The 25,174-nt window shown below is 43.3% G+C and overlaps 2 protein-coding genes across 2 annotated transcripts; both read left to right on the top strand.

Annotated features, from left to right (window-relative positions):
• Window positions 1-807: 807 nt before the first annotated feature.
• rlim (ring finger protein, LIM domain interacting) lies at window positions 808-10,214 on the top strand. The gene is made up of 4 exons (XM_084331698.1): window positions 808-947; window positions 2,064-2,285; window positions 6,097-6,210; window positions 6,361-10,214. Exons 2-4 carry the CDS (start codon window positions 2,117-2,119, stop codon window positions 8,058-8,060), a joined length of 1,983 nt encoding a protein of 660 aa, XP_084187824.1. The 5' UTR covers window positions 808-947; window positions 2,064-2,116; the 3' UTR covers window positions 8,061-10,214.
• Window positions 10,215-10,560: 346 nt separating this feature from the next.
• glod5 (glyoxalase domain containing 5) lies at window positions 10,561-15,365 on the top strand. The gene is made up of 4 exons (XM_084331699.1): window positions 10,561-10,668; window positions 11,151-11,306; window positions 13,041-13,196; window positions 15,087-15,365. Exons 1-4 carry the CDS (start codon window positions 10,615-10,617, stop codon window positions 15,228-15,230), a joined length of 510 nt encoding a protein of 169 aa, XP_084187825.1. The 5' UTR covers window positions 10,561-10,614; the 3' UTR covers window positions 15,231-15,365.
• The last annotated feature ends 9,809 nt before the right edge of the window (window positions 15,366-25,174 follow it).

Raw genomic sequence — 25,174 nt, forward strand, 5'->3', positions numbered from 1 at the left:
ATGGGTAACAGTACTGTATATTTGCATATCATATATGTCACAAATGTAACAGTACTATATACCTGTATGTCATGTATGTCCCTATGCCATAAATGTCATGATGTATGTTGTGTATGTCATAAATGTCACTATGAATTGAAAATGGGGGACCCTGATGTAAACAAGACAAACGTTTTTCTCTGGTCTGCATCCCCTTAAAGATTGTGTATTGAGCCGTACTGTATTGTACCCATTCTGCAATCTGTTAAATAAAGTTTTCATTCATTCATTCATTCATTCATTCATTCATTCATTCTGAAGGACCTCTGAGGGTCCCCGGCCGGATCCCAAGTTGAGCACCACTGAGTTATTGGTTTTGCCTAGATCTATGCATTTTCACGGTTGGAAATGGATAAAGGTGTGAATGAATGAATGAATGAATGAATGAATGAATGAATGAATGAATGAATGAATGAATGAAAACTTTATTTAACAGATTGCAGAATGGGTACAATACAGTACGGCTTCAATACACACATGCAGACCAGAGAAAGACGTTTGTCTTGTTTACATCGGGGTCCCCCATTTTCAATTCATAGTGAAATTCGTACATCTAATGATGAAGGAATGAAGGAATGAAGCCCAAAGAAATGTCTTTTCTTTTTTTTGCCTTCAATGTTAAGGTTGCATCAGCGAGCTCTCTGGTAATTCCACACATCACCACATCGTGACGCTACAGCCCACACAGAAGCCAGAGAACAGAACGAACCACCCAAAACAAACATCCTCTCCCCCCCACGCATGCGCTCCCCCAGCTTCCGGGAAATTGTTGCTAAGCTAGCTAGCCTCGAAGATAATAAGGAAAATGGAATCCTGAGGTCGCACCAACTATTCAGTCGAATTTTGGAGGATTTTGCTAAAACAATTTGAGAGAGTACATACAGCTAAACACCCACAAACCCCGACAGGTAAAGCCACATGTTAAGTTGACTGTGTATTTGTGTATTTTTGTCGGCTTATTTGTGGCTAGCTACCTACTAGCGGTCATCAACGTCATTAGTTGACGTCGCTAGCTTTGGGCTAACGTTAGCTAACATTAATATCTCGACTTCAACGTTTAGTGTAAGAAGCCCGTGTGGGTGTATTTAGAAACATGTGTGTTATACTAATATTATGAAGGTGAATGTTATTATTTAAACGCTGGGTTACGATCTAACCTACCTACGGTAACTATCTTGAGGATGGCACTTGTCAAGTAACGTTAATAAACTTGGCGTTTAAAACCAACAACGTAAAGCTAGCTAGTTGTGTTGGCTAACATTATAGCTTTATTTAGCTGGTAAAACCCCAATAGAAGCTAATGGCTAATGTGCTTTACTTTAGCAACAAGCCGGTATCTACGCGACGTGTAGATTGTTTACGTTCCTCTTGTGGAGCTAATAACATCATTAAAGCTCAGCTAACTTTTAATAACCAAACGGTTGTTAAGGTTAGCTGTTACCTAGCATGCTAACGTGCAGCTAATACCTGGTCAGATGATGCCATTTTGTTTTTTTCTCGACTTTATGGCCAAGTCCATATTTTCATAACCGGACTAGGCGTTATCAAAATTCATAAAACGGGATATTCTTCGACGGATCGTGTAGGTTATTATTATGGCTGGGTGTAGAGATGGTAGGGTGAGTAGAATAGGATGTCTGAATGAAACGATCCATGTATCCTCCCCATTGTATGGCTCAAGGCCTAGTGTTACATTTACACTTGGGGCATATTAACGTTACTGGTATTCACACGTCTTAATGTATGATCATGTACGCACATCAGCCATCCTTAGCTAATTTAAAAATATATAATTTGTCATGGCTAGCTTTCTCGTGGGACTTTTCTTCGGAAAATCTCGAAACGTTGCGTTAGATCAGTCAACTTTTTCGTTTAATCTGACAATATTTGAAGTGTTGGATGCATGATTACAAACGAAAATCAGTCAGCAAATAACCTTAGTTAGTGACTGACAGGGGACTGTGATTCGTGAGTGATGCAGCAGCGTGGCTCGCCTCATCACATTGTTGATTTTGTATTTGCAGCAGCTGGATCCTGGTGGAGTTTAGACACTTGAACCTCTCTCCCTTCAACATCAATGGAGGGGTCTGACAGCTCAGAGCAGGGCAGCAGTGATCAGTCAGAGTCTCAGCGCAGGAGGCAGTTGGACCGGCTGGAGAGAGAGGAGGCCTTCTACCAGTTTGTCAACAATCTTAGCGATGAGGACTACCGTCTGATGAGAGACAACAACCTTCTGGGCACCCCAGGTAATAAAGACAACTATCTTATATTGGCTCCAGTCTGTGGCAGAAAACGTGTAGACGTGATTGCGATTTTACTCTAAAAGCTATAATTTTCATTTAAAAGGAGACTCATAGGGACATTTTAGAGAGCTGGCTGTTTTTTTTTTTTTTTTTAATTTTTTTAAATTTTTGTATCCATAATCCTGAGTTGTTGATGATGATTTGAGTTTGATAATGATTCGTTGATCATTTTTTGTCTATCCTTATGTGTGATATTGCTTATTCAATGATTTCTTTTTTTTCCTCTTTTATTACACCTGGATACGTTTCCTGCTTGGATATTTTTTACTGAGTGAGCAGTCTAACTTACACATTTAGTAAAGATAGTTACTTCTAGCCTCTGAGTTTTGTTACTGTGCCGGAAGACCGAAGCCCATGGACGACTGAAGACACGTAATCTGTTTCTGTCCCAGGACAGTGGGGGGTGATAGTAAGTTTGGAGCATCCTTTAACAGAGCACCCTGCCAGGACAGGGCATTGAATGGACAGTGGCATGTCCTGGCAAGTCTGGTGGTTTTCAGTACTGTCCTCTTGCTGTGTTCAAAAGAAGACCAACCAGCTCTATGAGCCAATACTGTACCAAAAACAAGACTGTCTTGTTTTCTTATTTGTGCATAATCACTTGTTTTCTTTGGTCAAAGGTACAGTATTTTGTTTTGGGGAAATTGTTGTTGTTGTTGTTGAGTATTTTTCACAAATTCCTTACCTCTCGGATGGCTACTGGAGGACATGTCACCCCCCCCCCCTCAATAAATCAAATCGACCATTGTCTTGACTCTTGACCTATCTCAAACCCACACTTTTTTTCTTGATTCTCCAATCACAATTGTTGCTTCCCTCGGACAGACTGAAAGCAAAACAGTTGATCAAGAAAAGAGGACGGGTTCGAGATGTGTCAATCACTAGGATTAGAAAGCAAGGAGAAGTCAAGGAATCATCCTAATAGAGATTGCACGTTGTTATAATTTTGCCAACTCCCCCCCCGCACTTATGGTGAAAATGAGCAGTGTTTTCCTTTCACGTCTCCCAGTAATTTTGTCTATTGAACTGCATGTGCGGCGAGCAGTAACATGACGCTTTACGTTTTAACTAACCTGATTTTAAACAGCCACATTGCTGACACTAAATTACTGGATGTCATTCACTCTATCTGCAATGCGTTTCCAGGCTATTTTTCGGTTAGCGAGAATGCACAGGAAACGCTTGAGAGGTCCATAGCAAAATCTTTCCAATGTAAATATTCATGGGACCAGCATGACTGCTAGTGGAGATTAATATTGGCAATGCATGCTAGCAGGTGGTGAATCAAGTGTTGTAGTGGCTGTAGGTGTTTTTGGACGACTAAAGTTAATCGAATTTAGCAAAGTAATTTCTTTGTCTACCAACCAGCTGATATCCATTACGGATGTTGTGATTTACATGTGTTTTCTGGGACAGGCTAATTTACTCTCATTCATTCCAGTTGTGACACTGGTCCAGTTGTGGTGAAATGATTAGGGCTGACCTTCAAATTTTTTTTGGAATTTGAAGCTTCTGGGCCGAGATTCTTTTTTAAATCTTAGACAAACAAAACACTGCTTTCATGAAATATTGTAAGACGTCATTTGAAGCTTTATAAAAGCAGCACAATGAACACAAATCTGTCAGTGCCGAGTCCAACCTCATCTTAACACTTTCAGAGCCGGCCGTGTTTTCCTTTTTACCCCCTTGAATGCCCATCAACCACTTCAATGTTAGCGTTAATATCGCCTAATCTATGTTTTAAATTATGGCTATGTGTCTAATCTGCCCGTCGCTTATCAATGACTCATTTTCCAGTCAACATTGTCGAAGCGGATTGTTTTTTTATCGGTTAATTTCCGTTTGATAGCATTTTGAAAAGCCCTCGTTTTCACGGAAAATAAAAAGATTCCGTGATAAACGCCATGTACTGGAATATTCTAGAACGTTGTCATTTTTCGGCCTATTTATGAATCGTTTTCAAATAAACGCTAGATTATCGATAGTATATGTGTACGTATGCACGCTGGTGCCGCAAGCTGAAAATCGATTCTCTTAGTTCCTGATCGCTCGCACAGCCAAACAGCCATATCACACATAGGGGAAAAGCTTATATCCGTGAAAACAGGTCTGATTATCCTAAGACTGGTAAAATAGATTCCTTGCCTGAGATCAGATGGTAGCCAAAAAGATTATTCCAATTCCTGATCGCCATTCCAAAAATCTATCCTTTTATTGATCCAATGCTACGTACTGTAAAGACATATTACACGCTGTTCTGATGGTCCACAATGACTCCGAGCGGCTCGGGGTACATGCGTGAGAAGTCAAATGTGGATTCCGGAGTTTTTTTTTCTCATCCATTTTCATTTAGTCCATTCCAAAAGGGTGCATTACCATCTGGGAGAGGATAGGGGGCGCCTTTTTCACATCTGAGCGCCTGGTGGGGCTGGTTTCCCAACGGTAGACTCGGTTGAAATATGAATTCAGATCGCTAATAAAAGAAAATTCATGCTAATTATCATGCTGGGCATTCAGGGGGTGGGCTGCTAACACGTGTTATGTCGTGGCTGGCATTCAAAGTGTTAAACAACAAACAGCATTGCTTGTTGTAGTTAACAAAGAGAGGCAGAGTTGATTTAGCAAAAAATATATTAAAAAAATAAAAAAATTTTAATCACTTTTTTTTTCATATTCGAATCCCATGCCCATCGAACGAAGCTTCGAAGTATTTAAGACAGCCCTAGAAATGATAGTATTGTATGGCCTAGTTGTGCACAATTCTGACATAATGAATGATGACCTCCACATATGAACTGAAATTTCTCTCAAAATGAGATCTTGAGGGCATGTTATTTGACAATTTGGTTTGATGTCGCTCTTTACATTGTCACACAGTTCAATGTGATGAACAGCTCTCTTAGCTTGACAAGGAAACGGCTGCCCAAGCTGCAATGCCGCAACTCATCATAATCTTCACCTAAAAGTTGCGTATATGAACCTTAACCTCAGTGGACACCTCACATCCATGACATTTTGTTTTAGTGTGATCATACATGTTCAGAGATATAGCGATTTTCTGCTTTGCAGCTTGGCCATTTAGTGACCACCCTGTGATGGGATGGTCAAGAAAAAAGGGCAGAGCTTGGTATTGGTCAATTGGATTATTTATCTTATGACTTTGCATACGTCAACGGATGTCGTTATATACCTGTATCTTGATATAGGAAAGAAATCCAGATAATTATTGTGATGTGATTTTCTTTCTTATCGCTCAGCCCTAGTTGACGATGCCTTCCTATTTAGATAAAAATGTGTTATTATACAGCACAAGTACAGTAGAACGGAAAGATGTTTGGCATCCAACCAGAGTGCCAATGCAGCAGCAAAGTGCAATAACAATATACACAGTGTACAGGTGATTAAACTGGTTAACTTATAACATATATAAATTAGTACTAATGAGTATGGTGCTAATCGGATGTATATACAGATTTGTAGTATTAATATGCACAGTAGGTATAAAGACACTGTGGTAGTAGTCATACTGGCCAGCAGTGTAACTAGTAATCGTTACCATAGTGACCGTACCTTAGTTACCTTATCTAATTGCAGGAAGTTCTATCTCGTCAGTTGCTCCTTGCTACCTCTCATTTCTTTGAGGAAGTGAATGAAGCCACTTGATCCTCAGGGAGGGAGAACGCAGGCCGCCAAAGACTACATTTCCTTTGTAATAACATTTCATTTTAGATTATTTTTTATTATCATCTCTTAGGTGAGATAACGGAAGAGGAGCTGTCAAGTCGGCTTCAACAAATCAAAGATGGTCCTCCGGAGCAGAGGAGTAACACCGTCAGTAATGTTTCTGAAAGTGCAGAAGGCACAGGTGGTAAGTTAGTCCGTCTACCGTTTTTAGTTTAATTGGATATTATTTAGTGATACGTTTTACAAGGAGATTGCTATTTTCTTCCAATGGCGTTTCTTGATTTAAATTCTTTGGTATCGGTCTCCTAAAATGCTGTGTCACTTCTCGACTTAGACCCACCGGAAGGCTCCGAGGATTCTTCCAACGGGGACACTCTCCTGGACTGGCTGAACACGGTGAGGCGCACAGGCAACACGACCAGGTCCGGTCACCGTGGCAACCAGTCATGGCGGGCGGTGAGCCAGACCAACCCGAACAGCGGCGACTTCCGCTTCAGCCTAGAGATCAACGTGAACCGCAACCTGGCTGAACAGCAGGCCATCGCCGAGGGGGAGCAGGAGACCCCGGAGGGACCAGCGGCGGCAGTGGTGACGACGGCGGCGGCGGCAGTGCCGCCAAATGCAGAGTCGCAGGCCCCCGTGGAGACGGGGGAGGTGGTGGAGGAGCCGGTCGTAGAGGAGTTGGCGGTAATAGTGGAACCGGAGCCCGAGTTGGAGGAGGCTGTTCCAATGGAGGTGGTATCGGAACCTCCCAGCCCACCCGCAGCCCTGGTGGTCCAAGCCCCGGTTTCCCCCTTTCCCCCCGAAGAACCCCCGCGTAGAGGCCAGAGGAGAGCCCGCAGTCGCAGTCCGGAACCCCGCAGGACCAGGGCCCGCACAGCCAGGAGTCGCTCCCCTCACGTTTTGGCTCGAATTCCCGCTCCCCACATACACGGCCCCAACTCTGCCCCCGTGGCTCCCGTGGAGGGCAGCTCCAGGACTCGACAACATGTACTTTCTAGGCAGAGCACTGCAGAGTTCGACGTACAGCCCGCTCAGGCCGTAGCGGGATCAGCCCCCGAGGCCCCCAACACGACACCCCAAGATGGAGAGGCTGCAGGTGGGGAAGGGGGAGCGGCCGGTCGGCGTGCCCCCACCATCATGCTTGATCTCCAGGTGCGGCGAGTGCGTCCCGGCGAGTATCGCCAAAGGGACAGCATCGCCAGTCGCACCCGCTCCCGCTCCCAGAACTCAAACAACACTTTACTTTACGAGACCGAGCGCGGCGGGCTGCGCAGGACCTTCTCGCGCTCCGAGCGTGCCGGAGTGAGGACCTACGTCAGCACCATCCGCATCCCCATCCGCAGGATCTCCGACGCGGCCCTCGGGGAGGCCACCTCCATGGCACTCCAGTCCATGATCCGACAGATCATGACGGGCTTCGGCGAGCTCAGCTACCTCATGGACTCCGACTCCGACTCCTCCGACTCGAACCGCGGAGCCAGCACACCCGCCGACCTGGCCGACGCCCTGAACAACCCGGACGCCGCCGTGGCGGCCGCCGCCGCGGCCGCCGCCGCCGTGGTGGCCGAGCCGTCCGCGGGCGACGGAGGCCGAGCCGAGGCCAGGACGGTAGAGAGGGAATCGGAGGAGGGCCTGGCCTCTGGTCCCTCCCCCAGGGAAGGCGGTGGCGGCGGCGGCGTCAGAGCTCGAGCTCGGCCCCGGGTCCCCATCAGCCTGGAGGAGCCCAGCTCGCTGCCGTTCCTCCGGCTCGCCCACTTCTTCCTCCTCAACGACGACGACGAGGACCAGCCCCAGGGGTTGACCAAAGAGCAGATTGACAACCTCGCCATGCGCAACTTTGGTGAGAATGACGCGTTGAAGACCTGCAGCGTCTGCATAACGGAGTACGCGGAGGGCAACAAGCTGCGGAAGCTGCCCTGTTCTCACGAGTACCACGTGCACTGCATCGACCGCTGGCTCTCCGAGAATTCCACCTGCCCCATCTGCCGCAGGGCTGTCCTGGTGTCTGCCAATCGGGAGAGTGTGGTGTAGCGCACAGAGGCGGGAGGGTTCTCTACACCCCCTGGCTACAGCACTCGAAGCATTTAGCAGGCCTTTCTGTTAGTTTAACTATGGTATCTGATACCTCAAGTCCTCGAGAGGTGGTTTGGACATCTATTTCTACTGTCGTTCCCCCCCCTCCCCTCATACTATCTTATGAGTTTTATCCATTAGTTAGTTATGGGTTTGATTAGGGATGCTCCAATTGATCACACACACACATTGGTAATAGTAGATATTCACTAAACCAGGAGATACTAGTCGCAGTACTATATTTCAATCCAGTTTTGTAGCATCAAAAAATGCTACTAATGCAAATCTTGGGTGATCGAGCAGATTGTTTCCTTGCATTCCATCTGTTACCGGTCACAAACACGGCATCCCGTCATCTGTCAATGAATCTCAATTGTCTGTTTGCAAGGAGGGATGCCACTGCGCTCTGACAACCTGTTGTGTTTATCCTAGATGCATGTCTCGATGCATCGTTATATGAAGGGAGGGTCGCGTTCCGTCTGAACTATTCATTCACTTGAATTAATTGACCTGTTGTCAAGCCCCGCCCTCTTTTCCTTGATGCTCCAATCACAAGCCGTTCCTTCCCTCTGACAAACTGGTTTGAGATGGGTCAATTGTTCATATGTCACAGAGTGTTGTCGGCCATCCGGCCTTCATCACTCGAGCAAGAGTAAATCTTTTCTAGTGCGACCCTCTCTTCATATAAAGAATGTCAATTGTCCACAACACATCGACGTATTCACTTGTTTTTATATTTAAACTTGTCTACAACTTGCCTAGAAAACACATTTGCCAAAGGTTTCTAAAAAAAATAATAATAATACGATTTATGACCTGTATGTTAATAAATGGGTATGGCTGACCTTTAGTAGAAAATCTTTGATTGTACTGGTTTAAAAAGAAAGAAGAAATCCAATTGGAGCATCCCTAGGTTTGGTATTAGAACAGGCCTGAAGGACGTAGGGAGGTTTATTTGGAGACGGTGGTGCTAAACAGGACTTTAAGACTTGAGTTGGATGCCATAATACCACCATACCTTCTTCACAGCAAAGAAATGAACTATCAACATTTTTGCGTGGCGCCGCGGACACGGACTGTCAAAAATGTCGCCGCTTGTTGAATTGTTTAAAGTAATAAAAAAAAAATGTAGAATGTTGTACAGACTTTTAGGGAAAACATGAGGCGCAACTAGGATTGCTTTTTGGAATGCTTAAGTTTATTTTGAAATCATAATTGCATCTTTGTTTTTCATTGGGATCATTCGATGGGATGATTGAATTGTGTTCATACCTGGGAGCGCCGACGTGGGGAACGGAATCCACCCCCCGAGTGTTGGATTTCAGGCCCCGACCGGAGCGTGCCAGCCGCTGTTCCATTATTACCCCTCAAGATAATGACTACACGGGTGCATCTCAACACGGCCCTGACGAAGAATATTTGGGCTTTCGGAGGTTGAAGATGAACAAAAAAGTTGTACGGTTTACAGGTTTATGTTTTATCAGGCGTTTACTTTTATCTGAAAGAAATGTCTTTTTGTCACCATGTCTCAAGTGAGCGAGTCACCAGTCGACGGGCGTAATAATCCACTGCCCCCCCCCCCCCCCCCCAGAACGCTTCATATCTGGAATATCCGTGTGCAATACATGACAAAGTGAAACCTGAAAGAGAAATACAAACCATGATATAAATGTGTATATTATACCTGAACTATTGTAGACTGTTAAAGATTTCTCTTAAATGAAGACTTACTCCCTATTAAAATGTGTTTAAGCTTTTCCTCCCCCCCCCCATTTATTCAGAAGTACTGTGCATTTTAATAGCACTTGTTAAAAGAGAACAAGGGCATTGGTTATATGCCCTCTTGTCACATTGTTGCTTTCATTGTTTGCCACAGTCCTTCACTTTGTGGAATATAACGGTTTGGGTGGTTCAAGATGTTTTGTTTTGTTGGATACCATACCAGTTGTAAGCAACAACAAAAAAAAAAGCATTTTTATCATTTTGGCCGTGCTTCCCCCCCCTCACCCTGGTCTTGTCCCATGCAGTATGTTCACTTGAGTATTATTTCCATTTCAAACTAACCGCTTTTCTGAATTAAACAGGTTATTATACTACAAAATGCATGCATCATATAGTCTCACTGTGTGTTATTTCTTGACCCAGAGGACTGTTATATTCACACAGTTTAAGTCCCACCCTCTTATTTTTATTTTTTTTAACCAGCCTAGTTTAAAAGAACTCGTCACCATCCAGTATTACTTCACGTATGCTTCATATTGTTTCTGTTTATATCGGCACAGCTTCTGATGCATTTATTATGTTAAAATTGATCATTGGTTTGGTTTAGGCCATTCACTCCCCTGCGTCCAAATTAAATGTTAACATTACAAAATCGACAATGGGTGATCTGGCTGTTTTAAGACAATGGACGTGGCGTCTAGTCTGTGTATTACGGTAAGGTTCTTGTCCACACGGGGGGGGGGGATAAGGAAGTCGTACTGTCTGTAGGTTTAATTACATTTCTGCACTCATGGCATTACGGACGTTTGGGAGTCGTTTGTTGCACTTGGAACAGATTTTCAAGGTAGGCTACTTCATCTCGGCTCATGTTCCATGGAAAGGGTTCCGTTGTTAGTCTCCAAGGCTGGTCTTGCGGATGTGAATAAATTATTCAAGGGAAGAATGCAATGGCAATCATTGGGAGTGTAGCCTACTACTAGTACTACGAATATTATCTGCAACCACACGGATTTATAAGCTCGAGACGATGCGCCTAGCTATATATATTCGAACCTCTTTCGCTATGTGCCCAAAAAGTGCAGTCATAGGAAACTTTTCTTTTATGACGTCGGGACGGACTCGAATGCTGAATAGTGAATACCGTAATTACCAGAGAACGAGATGTTTCCAGGCATTCGAGGATATAGAACTGTCCACGTGGTGTCGCTGTTTACTCGAAAATCATGCTGCAAAGTAATAAAACACCTTGTAATGTTTTCTTCCACCGAGAGTGGGGTTGGTATCTGTTGTACCCCGTGACTTTTCTGCATCCCTTACCACCTGTAGACGCTGCCCAGTCAAACGCTGTGGGTGTTCAGAACCAAATGCTCATGTCCAGTTCAAGTGAGCCGCCTGGACCATTTGGTCCTAACAGTGAACAGTGTGTCCAACACCATCAACTTCTACTCGTCAGTACTTGGCATGGAGACGATCACTTTCAAGGTAGTATGGTATATGTATACACAGGTAGTTCTGTTTTTAGGTTACCAGAGGCTCTAGTCTAGAGTTACTCTAGAGTAGAGTCCCTCCCAGTGAGCTGTGGTGTTCCACAAGGAAGCATACTAGGACCTCTACTGTTCCTAATTTATGCAAATTACATGTCGTCAGCTTGTGACTGCAACTTGTTCCTGTTTGCGGACGACTCAGCCCTGCTGGTCTCTGACAAGAACAAGTTACATGTTGAAAAAACCCTCAGCTCGGAACTAGGCAAAATCTGCATATGGCTCGCCGACAACAAACTATCATTACACAGAGTCCATTCTCTTCGGTTCAAATAACAAACTCAGCAAGACAGACGGCTTCTCAGTTAAAGTGGGTGACAATATTGTCACAAGGAAAGATGAAATTACCTACCTGGGTTCCATCCTAGAGGCTAATCTTTCCTGTGACAAAATGGCATCCAATGTAATAAAAAAAGTCAACCAACAAACTCGATTCTTGTACCGGATCTCCTCTCTGGTAAACAAGAATACCCTGAAGACTGGCAGGAGCACTCATTCAAGGGTACTACGACTATGCTTGCACCTCATGGTACCAAAGCACCTCAAAGGCACTAAAAACCAAATTACAAACATCTCAAAACAAACTAGTCAGACTACTGCTTGACCTGACTCCGAGAACCCACCTCACCCCTGCCCACCTTGACAACCTAGGATGGCTTAGAGTAGACAACAGAGTACAGCAACTTGCAATGGGCCTGGTCTACAAGATACACTACACGACCAAGGTACCCATGTACATGTCAAAATACTTCCCAAAGGTCAGTGAATACCACGATCACAATACCAGAGGGAGCTCCACAAATCATGTTAAACCCAGATTCGGCTCAAACAAGGGACTAAACACGTTTCGCAATTATGCCACATCAATGTCGAACGCCCTACCCAAAGCTGTAAAGGAATGTGAATCACTACCCACTTTCAAAAACACTCTCAAAGAACACCTACGGGAGACTGCAATTCGAAACTGGCCCCTACAAATGTCCTAACCCAGTTGTACAGTAAATTACCAAGTATGGCTTTGTCAGTATTCCTATGTACAGTGTACTGTCCCCCTACCCAACCGCCCCCCCCCCCCCCCCCCCCCCACCTCCAATGTACAGCCCCCCCCACCCCACCCAACCCCACCCCACCTACCCAACCTCCTCCAATGTACAGTTTCTATGTCAAATGTATATACACTCTTTTTCTGGACACTTTTTGTATCACAAACAGTACTGTATTTGCAAATCTGGTATGTCATAAATGTATAGATGTAGCAGTACTGTCTATCTGTATGTCGTGTGTGTCGTATATGTTATGATGAATTGAAAATGGGGGACCCTGATGTAAACAAGATGAACGTCTCTCTGGTCTGCATCCCCCTAACAATTGTATGTATTGAGCTGTACTGTACTGTACCCATTCTGCAATCTGTTAATAAACTTTTCAATCAATCAATCAATCAATCAATCAATCAATCAATCAATCAATCAATCTCTAGACCATTTGACTGCATATCTTACCAGTTTTCACAATGGCCACTAGATGGCAGGCTTTGATCATTAACGAATCACAATGTCTGTCACAGAAATGGCACTTGTGTGATACGTGTCGTGAAGCCTCCTTTAAACCACCACTAAACAACCCTTACTGCACACACGTAGCAATGTTGTTTACACAGCCTCTCTGCCCTCAGGGGGATCGTAAGGCACTGGGCTTTGGCCAACAGAAGATCAACCTTCACCAGGTGGGCCGGGAGTTTGAGCCCAAAGCCAGGCGTCCAACCCCAGGCTCTGCAGACCTTTGTCTCATCACCACGACCCCCCTGGCTACAGTTGCTGCCCACCTGCAGGTGTTTCCCATAGATGTATAGCACACTAGTGATGGGAATTACGGCTCTTTGAAGGGAGCCGGATCTTTTGGCTCCGTTCCTTTCCAAGAGCTGTTCAAAAGAACAGCTCATCGTTCTTTTTTTGGGGGGGGGGGGGGGGGGGGGGGTTACTTGGTCTTACAGTAAATCAAAACCTTTGGTTTACCGCAGAATAATCACTAGGATAACGATGGGATAAGATTTGGATCAGATTCGAAGTTAGATACTTAAAGCCCCTGGAAACAAAGCCTCAAATTGTTCAAATGTATGTACGATATCTAACATGAGTGGGATATTAAGCCTCCACCAAAGTTTGACAGAATGAATATAGGCCTATATTAAGGTGACAAGACACCCCCGGTTTTCGGGGCTAGTCCCTGAATGAAGTCACCTTTTTTTCGACCATATCCCGTCCCTGAAACCGTCCCTGATTCGTTCTTACAGGAAAAAGAAACACTTTGCTTATATCCTTATCGTGTTATAGAAGGCAGAAGGGGTCCCACGTGACATGATATTGTACCGGTTATGAATTTACTAGATTTATAACAACTTTTGAGTGTGAACAATAAAGTGCACGCAGCATTTAGATTCACAACAACAACATCCACGCGTGTTCACGTAAAGGGGAATGGATTCAGGGCAGGCGGTGAAATCGGCACAGCGACCGATAAAAACAACGGCCCCCACCAAGTATGACTCGGTTCCCTTCGTTCGTACCAAAGAGCCGCTCAAAAGAATCGGATAGTTCACGAACGTCACATCACTATATAGCACAAACCTGGTTTTGTCTATGGTTTCTCCCACTGCATAGAATATGATATCCATAGGCTACACAACGGAGACTGTACATATACCGGTAGGCGATGGGAGATTGAGATTGAGTCTGGCAGACAATTATTTTACCCAAGCCCAGAAATGCTAGGCCTATATAATATAAGGAGATTATTCAACGCTGGGAAATCCGATAGGAGATGGTGTAATGTCTAGGTTTCCCCACAGTGAAACTGAAAAGTAGATTCTAAACTCAAGACTAGACCTTAAAATAGCAAGTTATATCATAGTTGCAATATCTGCCAGAATAATTGCAATATAATATTTAGTCTTACCATTGGAATGTCTGATCACTAAGTGTGCCTGACCCTTACCACCTAAACTGCATGGACTACGACGTATATCATGCCAGTTAGGGTGCCTTGTGTAATACTGCACCTGTGTATATTGTATACTTTACTTAATCATAGTATATATTCCGATTCTAAGTGTTCTATTATATTTATATATAATATAAATGTATCTATATATATTCATCAGTTATCGTATAATAATAATAAAATCTAACCCTAACTAACCATACTGTCATGCACTTGTCCTAATAAACTAACCTACACTGTAGCACTCAACACTTTGATGAACATAGTTACTCAGCTGATAGAGTTGTGCCCTTCCTGATGGCTTGTCGTACAGAACTTGTAAGTCGCTTTGGATAAAAGCGTCAGCTAAATGACTAAATGTAAATGTTAATGTAAAATAACTGATAGGGCATACGGACCCTCATCTGCACCTTTGATTACACTGCTTACTTGCTTATATTCTGAGTTAATTATATTGTTTACACTGCTTATTATTTATCTTTACTATAATCAATAAAGGGATATCTTATCTTAATCAGACCTACTGCATAACCGGCTTTTATTCTATCAATCCTATATACCTGTGCATGAATGAATTGGAAAGTGTTTGGAATCCAATTGGCATCGAATTAGTGCAAATATTCATCTAAGACTATTTCCCCGTTTGATTATTGCTATTCAAATACAAAATTGTGGCAATAGAATGATGAACAGCAGTCCACTGGTTTCTCCTCCCCTGCAGGCGTGTGGGGTAGAGATAGAGGAGGGACCGGTGGAGCGAAGTGGAGCCCTGGGGGCCATCACCTCTCTGTACCTTCGGGATCCAGACGGCAACCTCATCGAAGTCTCGAACTACAACCAGGCAGCATCAGAAGGGACCTCGTAGGGATTCTCTGTTGTTCTACAGGCCCCCGGAAATGGACCCCCCCCCCCTTGGCCAATGTTTATTCAAAGAGCCTGAATTATTCATGGTATTTTCATGACATGTTTTACCAACCAGAAAAGCTCATGGGCCGGCCAACCAAACCAAAAAGGCTCATGATGGGCCACAGTTGTCATTTAATGATAACCATCTGTCAATTGATTACACCTGTTTGCTGAGCAAGACGTCTGCGCACGAGTACAACGAATACTCAGATGGCCTGGCTGACTCAGTCCACAAGGGGCAGACTTTGTACAATTCTTTGTACAATACTTTGAATTGCCCTCATTCCACATAGGCACTAGTTGTAGACTGAGGCCGATAACATCAGCACGCCATGCAAAAGGCCCCATTACTGTGTAACCTGCTATTTTAAGTATAGAGTGATTTCTATGACTCCTTATTCAGCCTCTATACTGATGGAACAGCCCGGGCCAGATGGGGAATGCAAATATGGCTTACAAAATACAAGCACTTCAAAGGTATATTTCATAATGTAAAGATGTGACGTTGTTAATAATTCAGCTGAATATCCACAACGTTCTTTCCCGTGTTTTACCAAATTAAAAGCTCTTTGCATCGACCTCTTTGTTTCCCGACTATGATATCACTTCAACACATTTTAATAGATTTTTTACTCACTTTTAAACGCAACGGTGAATTTGTGTGTCCACATCTCGAGTGGATAAAAGATTTTGAGAAAGGGCTCAGGATCGTTCTCACCAAGGTCGCCTGAAAACATGCTTTTGATTTGATTTGATCTTTATTTGGAAATTACAAACACATCATAGAAACAATGTTATCATGACCAATTTGTATTCCTGAGGATATCACCTAAAAGCATGAATTAAAACACTTATTTCCAAGGTGGTCCTCGATGGAAGACATAAAAACATAAAACCATAAAAACACAGCACATAGCCTACTAGGAAGAACTAGAGTTTCAGTACTCCCTGTCTACTCTAGGCCTGGAATCTGATTTCCTGCCCTATGGCTGCTGAGCCATTTGCTTTTCCCATAGTTGAGTCTTTACCTTTGTTAAGTGTAAACATCTGAATAGTTCCAACGTTCCAGCTGTGTGTCTCAGCCGCAGGGAACGTGACGGACAGCTTGGGGGCGGAAAGTCACGAAGAACGTGATGCTTCACACATCAGCCATGGGTCTTGATGGATGGGCATGTGTGAGTGCGTGCTTACGTGTGTGAAAAAGAAAGAAAGAGATTCAAATCAATCAGTACCACATTGTTAGAGTTTGTCGTTCGTGCTGTCGTGCTTCATGAAAGCGAATATGTACTGCTGCTGCTGCCTGGAAACACTCCCTGTGCCATGCTATAATGAGGGGTGAAGGGAAGATAGGCCACGCTCACATGTACAGGAATGTATCAGTGTTTGGGTATATTGACATTGTGAATAGGGGGACATAAGAAAAGTGAGCTGGTTTGAAATTTGTGTTCTAGTTACTGGTCCTGCTACATAATGAGATGACCTGCCGTCTGCGTTACTCCTAGAACCCACCTCACCCCTGCCCACTTCGACAACCTAGGATGGCTTAGAGTAGACGACAGAGTACAACAACTTGCAATGGGCCTGGTCTACAAGATACACTACACGACCAAGGTACCCATGTACATGTCAAAATACTTCCCAAAGGTCAGTGAATACCACGATCACAACACCAGAGGGAGCTCCACAAATCATGTTAAACCCAGATTCGGCTCAAATAAGGGACTAAACACGTTTCGCAATTATGCCACATCAATGTGGAACGCCCTACCCAAAGCTGTAAAGGAATGTGGATCACTACCCACTTTCAAAACCTCTCTCAAGGGACACCTACGGGAGACTGCAATTCAACACTGGCCCCTGTAAATATCCTAACCCAACCCCCTCCAATGTACAGTCATTTACCTAGTATGGTTTTGTCAATAGTTCAATGTACAATTGTGTTTGTTTGTACAGTGTCTCCCCCCCCCCCCCCCTCAATGTACAGTGTTACTTGTTTATACAGTGTGCCCCCCGCCCCGCCCCCCCCCCCCCCCCCCAACCACCTCCAATGTAAATTACCCAGTATGGTTGTCAATATCCCAATGTACCCAACCCCCCCCACCCAACCTCCTCCAATGTACAGTTTCTACGTCAAATGTATATACTCCCTTTTCTTGACTCCTTCTGTATCACAAACAGTACTGTATTTGCAAATCTGGTATGTCATAAATGTATAGATGTAGCAGTACTGACTATCTGTATGTCATGTATGTCATATATGTCTATATGAATTGAAAATGGGGGACCCTGATGGAAACAAGACAAACGTCTTTCTCAGGTCTGCATCCCCTTAACAATTGTATGTATTGAGCCGTACTGTATTGTACCCATTCTGCAATCTGTTAAATAAAGTTTTCATTCATTCATTCATGCCCATGTAGACTAAACACATTTAGTAAATAGTAAATACAGATTACATAATACAAATTAACCCTTTCAGATGTAGGTTTTATTTTTTGAACGTTTTCTCTGAATTCTACAGATGCGTAAAGTTTCAATGACCAGTAGCCATTTTGACGTCATCATTAGAACTTTCGGTTCGTTAGTGAATTACATTTCATTGTAAACCGGAGAGGGTTGAAGGAACACGGCAACATTATGGGAAATGCGCTTACCGTCTTCTCCAGAGTCAGATAGATACCAATTCCCTCGCTGTGTGTTCAGTAGAAAGCTGCAAGCTAGCCTAGCTTAGCACAAATGGATGGAAGCGGATACGGACCAGCTAGCCTAGCTGTTGGCCAAGCTAACTAGTGGCCCGTAAGGCTAGACGTCCGTATCCGCACAGAGAAGAAATTGGTATCTATCTTCTTGTCTTAACTGGAGAAGATGGGTAAGCCTTCTCATAATGTTGGCGTGTTCCTTTAAATCCTTAGGGCTGGGATTAAGAGAAGGTGGCATTTGTTAATTTGTTTTAATGAGTTAATGATCATGTTGCCCTAGTTTGCACTAATTTTGTCTTCGGTTGTGGCTTGCTATTATCGGGAGAAGCAATAACGCTCTTTTGTCTTTGCATAAAGCTACTTTCTTTTACAATACAGTGTTTATTAATTTAGTAAAATGCCCAGGTTCTTTAGAATGTTTTAGATAACTCGTAAACACTGCAAGATTTCCCAGAAAGCGGCCACACAACAGGCGTGGGTATTTCCAACCATTATATTGCTTTGTCCAAAAGGTATTGATGGAGTGTTCAAGAAATACGTGGGTGTGTGAGATACAGTCACTCTTGACCCTGGCCACTTCCTGGTTTTTTTTGTTCTACTCATGGGCATGTCTCGTTTACTTGAATTTCTATGTTACTCCCGTAAATAACTTTTTACTTCCTGCCAATATTGTCAAGTCATGCCGAGCCCCAGGGATTAGTCATATGTGCGTTGGTTAACACGAGGTCAACAATATGTTGCACGAGAGAAACAGGTCAGCGTTAGACGCATTAGAGCACTAGTCATATAAAGGTAGAACAAAGTAAGATAAAAGTAGATAAAAATGGAATAATATAAGTAAAGGATATCCCCTTTGTAAACTATAGTTTACTCATAGTATATATTCAGATTCAAATTCTTTATTGCCTATATTTATTGTAACCTATAATATAACTGATACAGACCCTCATGCACCTTTGATTACACTGTGTACTTTCTCATATTCTTCTATTCAGAGTTGATTAAATAGTTTACAGTTTATTATAATTGTATTGCCTATATTTATGTCTTTCTACTATTACCATGCCCATACGTGTACTGTACCTCCCCTCCCCCATGCTGGTATGATGCCAGAATTTCCCCAATGGGATCAATAAAGGAATATCATATCTTATCTTATTATATATATATATATGATATGAGATATGAGAGAGTGGAATGAGACATTTTAAAATAGCACTATATACATAATAAGACTGAGGATTTTGTGTGTACAAGTAAAAAGTGTATACAACAGTATAGCACGTTGGGTATACAGTCCGGGTTCAACAGCAGCAATCTGCAGAAGCTGCATTTCTATGTTAACAGCGCAGACAGCAGGTAAGTGCAGAGTATTATTGAATGTTGTATGGAATATGTCATTATTCCTTTCAGACAGATAAAAAGAGCACAAATGGCATTTCCAGGTGTGACTTTCCTCCAGACACAAAGCGTAGCCTGTTCGACAGCAGACATGATTCTACGCCTGTTGTTCTCCAGGTGCTAGTGGTCCTGGCCAATCGAAATCTGGCCAAGCAATGTCCTCACTTTTTGCACTTTAGAATACCCCTGGTCAGTGTTGGTCATGCTAAAAACAGCTGTGTGGAAAGGACACGCCGTGTTGTGTCCCACAAATGAAAAGGTGACACTTTAAACCCCTGGGAATCGGGGGTTGTTAATCGCTTTCCACTTTGAAGCCTATAAGTAAGAATTGTACTTATGAGTCATGATGCGTTAACCACATTTTCTGTCTGCGGTGACATCATCATCATCATCGTCGTCGTGGAAGAGAGAGGAGAGATAGACGTCGTATCGGAGGGGAATGCCATGAGTATCCATTTCACAACACAGCGCTATCCCGTTGCCTGCCACACCCGCCACACACGATCACGGGACCGCGTCACGGCTGTGGTGTACGGAGATCGAATAGCAGGGTGGACAATACCATGGAGACTTCTGTTTTTCCCTTTGTTTGTCCCACAACAAAAGCGCATCCGGTTGTATTACACTTGAACCTGGAGTTCACGTCTACATCCTTTTAGTTGGCCAGTAACATTATGGTTGTAGAGATAATACCTGGTTTCACCGTTTGTTCTTTCAACATGAATACAAATTCCCTGGTTGATTAACACGAAGCGGAGACTTTGCAGGGTACCTTGTTTGTTGATTGACCTGTACCAACATTGAGAGGCCAAGCCCAAGCTGAGTTTGGACCTTGCCTGTAACACGTCTTGGGTTTCCCCCCTCATGCCAGGCCGGGGCGCGTGTATCACTTCCGCAAAGGATTTAGTCGGATTTCGGTTTCCGGGTTCGCCTGATTGGCCACGACGGCCACGTGACACGCGTGGCACCGCCCCGCGGCAGCGGATGCGAATCAGAGCAATATTGTCACGCCATCTTCTGAGTGCAGACACGCTGCTGTTTAATGCTCACTTTTCCCACTTCAATGACAGAGCTGCTGTTTAATAATATTGTCGCGTTGTGGAAAGCAGGATGAGAGAGTGTAGATTTCAGTGTGTATCATTTAATCATTTATCATTTAACATTTGAAAGACAGAGCTGCTGTTTAATAATATTGTCGCGTTGTGGAAAGCAGGATGAGAGAGCATAGATTTCAGTGTGTATCATTTAATCATTTATCATTTAACATTTGAAAGGCATACATTGTTGTCATACAGAAGTACAGAATACTTTTATCCAAAATGCTTAAAGGAAAACTCCAATATTTTGGGAAATTAGCTTATTTAACATCTTCCCTGGAGTTAGACAAGAAGATACATAACTTTTTTGTCTCTGTGCGTGCATTTAGCTTTGGGAACAGTCGCTCCGTTAGCATAGCTTAGCTTCATCACTGGAAGTGAGGGAGGACAGTAGCCTGACGTTCCCTACAGGTTTGTTGATATTCTCATTCCTTCAAAGGATCCGAACCGATTGAAGTTTATGGATACCATGACTTAAAATCCTCTTACCTTGACGATTAAAAGCCTCCCCAATTTAGAAAACAGTAATCCAATGGCTGGGCCCTATTCCCCGTACCTGGTTCAACTAAGTCGATCAAGATGTCATTATCCAGATTCAGTTAACCCGATGTTTGAAGCCGGGATTTTCCTGTTCCTCGAAGGTGGATTCAGTCTCGTTAACTCGATTCAGACTTAAGACCCAGGATTAGTGCGCGCGGCCGCTTCATTTGAAAAGCCAGCACGTATCGATGGCAGAGATCCTGATTCTCTAGCGGCATTGATTGATTAATTGATTTAAAACTTTATTAACATATTGCAGTACGGCTCAATCGCCTCGCCGACAAGTTAAATGCGTTATCTATAGGCTAATTTTAAGTCCCTCATTACCTCAATCAATCAGATTATATTTCTTTAAACTTGCCTGCTGGATTGAATAATCAAATGAGATCTTGCTAGCGAAAATAATTAGTAAAACTGTTATACAGAATAACGATACGGCTCCCTTACCCATTGATTGATGTATGGTCGATCATTTACTTATCTTCTCTGTGGTGTAACGGGTTCTTCTTTTGACTTTCACGCGGACGACCGGGGTTCGAAACCCTAGTCTTTTCCTTCTTTTTGCAATATAGGAATAATTCAATTTGGTGCACGTCGAGAGCTATATAAAGAATGACATCCTCAATGCATGTAGATTTATAATATTTTAACGTAAAACTAGGCTACTTTGGCGTATAATCATTAATATTATATTCAAAAAAATTATATTGGAAACACGGGGTTTCGAACACCGGTTGCTGGGTTGGCAGGAATGAGCAATACCGCTGCGCCACTGTGCCAGATGGGAAGAATTCATTGTTTATACATTAATGAACGAGAGACCCGTGTTTAGAATATTCTTTATTTTGAATGACGTTTTATCTCTTTATCCTCATTCATTAATGTGACGTCAACGGCTCATTCAATTTCTCAAATCCGTCAAACAGCGCATCTCATCAGACATCTTAATCCCAGTTACAATTAAAATAACCACATAATGTGTACATCGCACCGAGCGAGCGCCACGGTATATATAACGTGCATTATTTAGGACAAAGTGAATTTAGTATCAGCATTTTGGGTCTATTTTACATTTCAAAAGACCCCTCTGGAAGAATGGAGCACAAAAACGTAATTCAGAATGGTATAACGCAGATCCTAGACTGTGGGAATAATTTCAGGAAACGCGCTGTCACTCCTTTGCGGGGGCGTGGCGATGGTTGATCCGGCTAACTTGAACTTAAACCCTGCTTTCGACCAGGCTCAAACTTTTGGATCTGTTGTCATGGTGATTTGGAAAATCCAGGTACGGGGAGCCGGAAAGTCCGGCTTAAGTCAGACTTAACCGAAAGTTATCCGGCTAACTGTATTGATAATATACTACTAACTACTGGACGCTCGGAGCTAACCGGAGCTAACACAGAACAGGATGGTAAAGCAAATATAATGACTTCCTTTCTGGGGTTTTCAAAATAAAAGTGCGATGTTTATAGCAGCGGAAAATGTTTATTTTGTACATTATCTAACATTAACACAAACCTAAACTAACGTTACAACTAACCTAAAGTTAGTTTAGGTTCGTGTTAACGTTAGATAATGTACAAAATAAACATTTTCCGCTGCTATAAACATCGCACTTTTATTTTGAAAACCCCAGAAAGGAAGTCATTATATTTGCTTTACCATCCTGTTCTGTGTTAGCTCCGGTTAGCTCCGAGCGTGCAGCAGTTAGTATTATATTATCAATACCAGCCATTGGATTACTGTTTTCTAAATTGGGGAGGCTTTTAATCGTCAAGGTAAGAGGATTTTAAGTCATGGTATCCATAAACTTCAATCGGTTCGGATCCTTTGAAGGAATGAGAATATCAACAAACCTGTAGGGAACGTCAGGCTACTGTCCTGCTTCACCTCCAGTGATGAAGCTAAGCTACGCTAACGGAGCGACTGTTCCCAAAGCTAAATGCACGCACAGAGACAAAAAAGGTATCTTCTTGTCTAACTCCAGGGAAGATGTTAAATAAGCTAATTTCCCAAAATGTTGGAGTTTTCCTTTAACAGTCTCTGGAGCGAGCCAGTAAGAAGCATTTGCACTGCAACTCGTACACCTTACATTTCTGCTTTGCACTATAGCGTATTGTATATTAGTACATTGCATAGTATATTGTATATTGTATGGTACAGTAACAGTCTCTGGAGCGCAACAGTAAGAAGCATTTGCACTGCAACTCGTGCACCTTACTGTAAATTGTACCTCATCCCATTTCTGCTTTGCACTATAGCGTATTGTATATTAGTACATTGCATAGTATATTGTATATTGTATGGTAACTCAGTTACTTCTATTCTGCATCGAACATTGTACATATGTCTATACTGAACAGCGTGACCTCTATTTTTACTTCTATTTTACATGCTATACTATTTTATTTCATACTTATCTTGTCTAGCACAGTCTCTAACAGTAACAGTAAGAAGCATTTTGGATAAAAGTATTCTGTACTTCTGTATGACAACAATGTATGCCTGTCAAATGTTAAATGATAAATGATTAAATGATACACACTGAAATCTACGCTCTCTCATCCTGCTTTCCACAACGCGACAATATTATTAAACAGCAGCTCTGTCATTGAAGTGGGAAAAGTGAGCATTAAACAGCAGCTCTGTCATTGAAGTGGGAAAAGTGATTAAACAGCAGCGCGTCTGCACTCAGAAGATGGCGTGACAATATTGCTCTGATTCGCAGCGGCAACGCTGCCGCTGCCGCGGGGGCGTGTCACGTGGCCGTTGCGGCCAATCAGGCGAACCCGGAAACCTAAATCCGACTAAATCCGTTGCGGAAGTGATACACGCGGCCGGGGCCGAGCTGGACAGACCACAGTCCTCACGCCGCCTGGATGAGCCCCCATTTCCTCCTGTCCCGATTTACATGTGGGGCGGCTTTGGCTCAGGGGTAGAGCCGGTCGTCCAATGATCGAAGGGTTGGTGGTTCCAATCCCGCTCAAGCCCATGTCCATCCCATTGCCGTTGTGTCCTTGGGCAAGACAGTTAACCTACTTGCCTCGTATGAATGTGTATGCATGTGAATGAATGTTGGTGGTGGTCGGAGGGGCCGTAGGCGATTATTATTCGCCACGCTTCCGTGAGTCTGCCTCAGGGCAGCTCTGGCTGCAATTGTAGCTTACCACCACCGGTATGACTGTGTATGAACGAATAATGGACTCTGAGTGTCGTGTCATGAAGAGCGCTATATAAATCCAAGTCATTATTATTATTATCTGCATTGTCAATACCTGAAGCTCACATCAAAAGGGCATGGGTCTGTTGAAGTTAGCAATGTGGTTTGGGGCCATTATGAGCCATGGAATACATTCATATAGTGTGTAGTTCCATAGTATAATTATGTATAGGCGTGTTCCATTTTAGACTTGGCAATGGGAGTGAATTTCTTCATTGAGCACTCATTAGGGCACAAGTATCCTGTGTCTTATTATAAATTGGACTTTGCTATGTGCTTTCATGCTTTGAATTTGACCATCTACACAAAATTGAATCCCATTGTTTCATAGGTGATTTAAATATATGTTAGGTATATTAATCCCAATAATGGTTTATTTGTTTTTGGTAATTATTGGGCGGTATTTTCAAGTACGAGATAAATACATGCAACACATAAATAATAATCAAAGTGTGTGTGTGTGGTTATGCAATGCTGTTGTGTCCACCTAGTTTTCATCATGGTGCCTTTAACGTTACCCCTGATGCTGTAAGGCTTGTATGATTACATTCTGGTGCATTCAGGCAAATATAGTTATAAGGGCCTGTTTTGGCTAATGTACAGTATGCATTTCAGAACATATTCATTAATTAATTCAAACTTGTTTATTTTTATTTTTTAAATCTCGGGAAATCATTGAGGGTGTCCCCCATTTACAATGATGCCGAGCTTAAAAAGACATAGAAAAGCTTTACCAAAGGGCGGTTAGGTGGCGTAGCGGAGATTGCGTTCGTCACCAACCCCGAAGCTGTGAGCTGGATTCAGCTCCGGGGTTGTCACCAGCTTGGCTGGCCGTTCACACTAATACAATTGGCTGTATTAGAGGGTGGGAGAAGCTGGCGGGGTGGGTCCGGGTCGTTGTAAACAGCGACTCCTACAGTTTGGTCGGGGCGCCTGCTAAGCGCGG

The sequence above is a fragment of the Notolepis coatsorum genome (genome assembly GCF_963971535.1).
Source record: "Notolepis coatsorum genome assembly, chromosome: 16".
NCBI lineage: Eukaryota > Metazoa > Chordata > Actinopteri > Aulopiformes > Paralepididae > Notolepis > Notolepis coatsorum.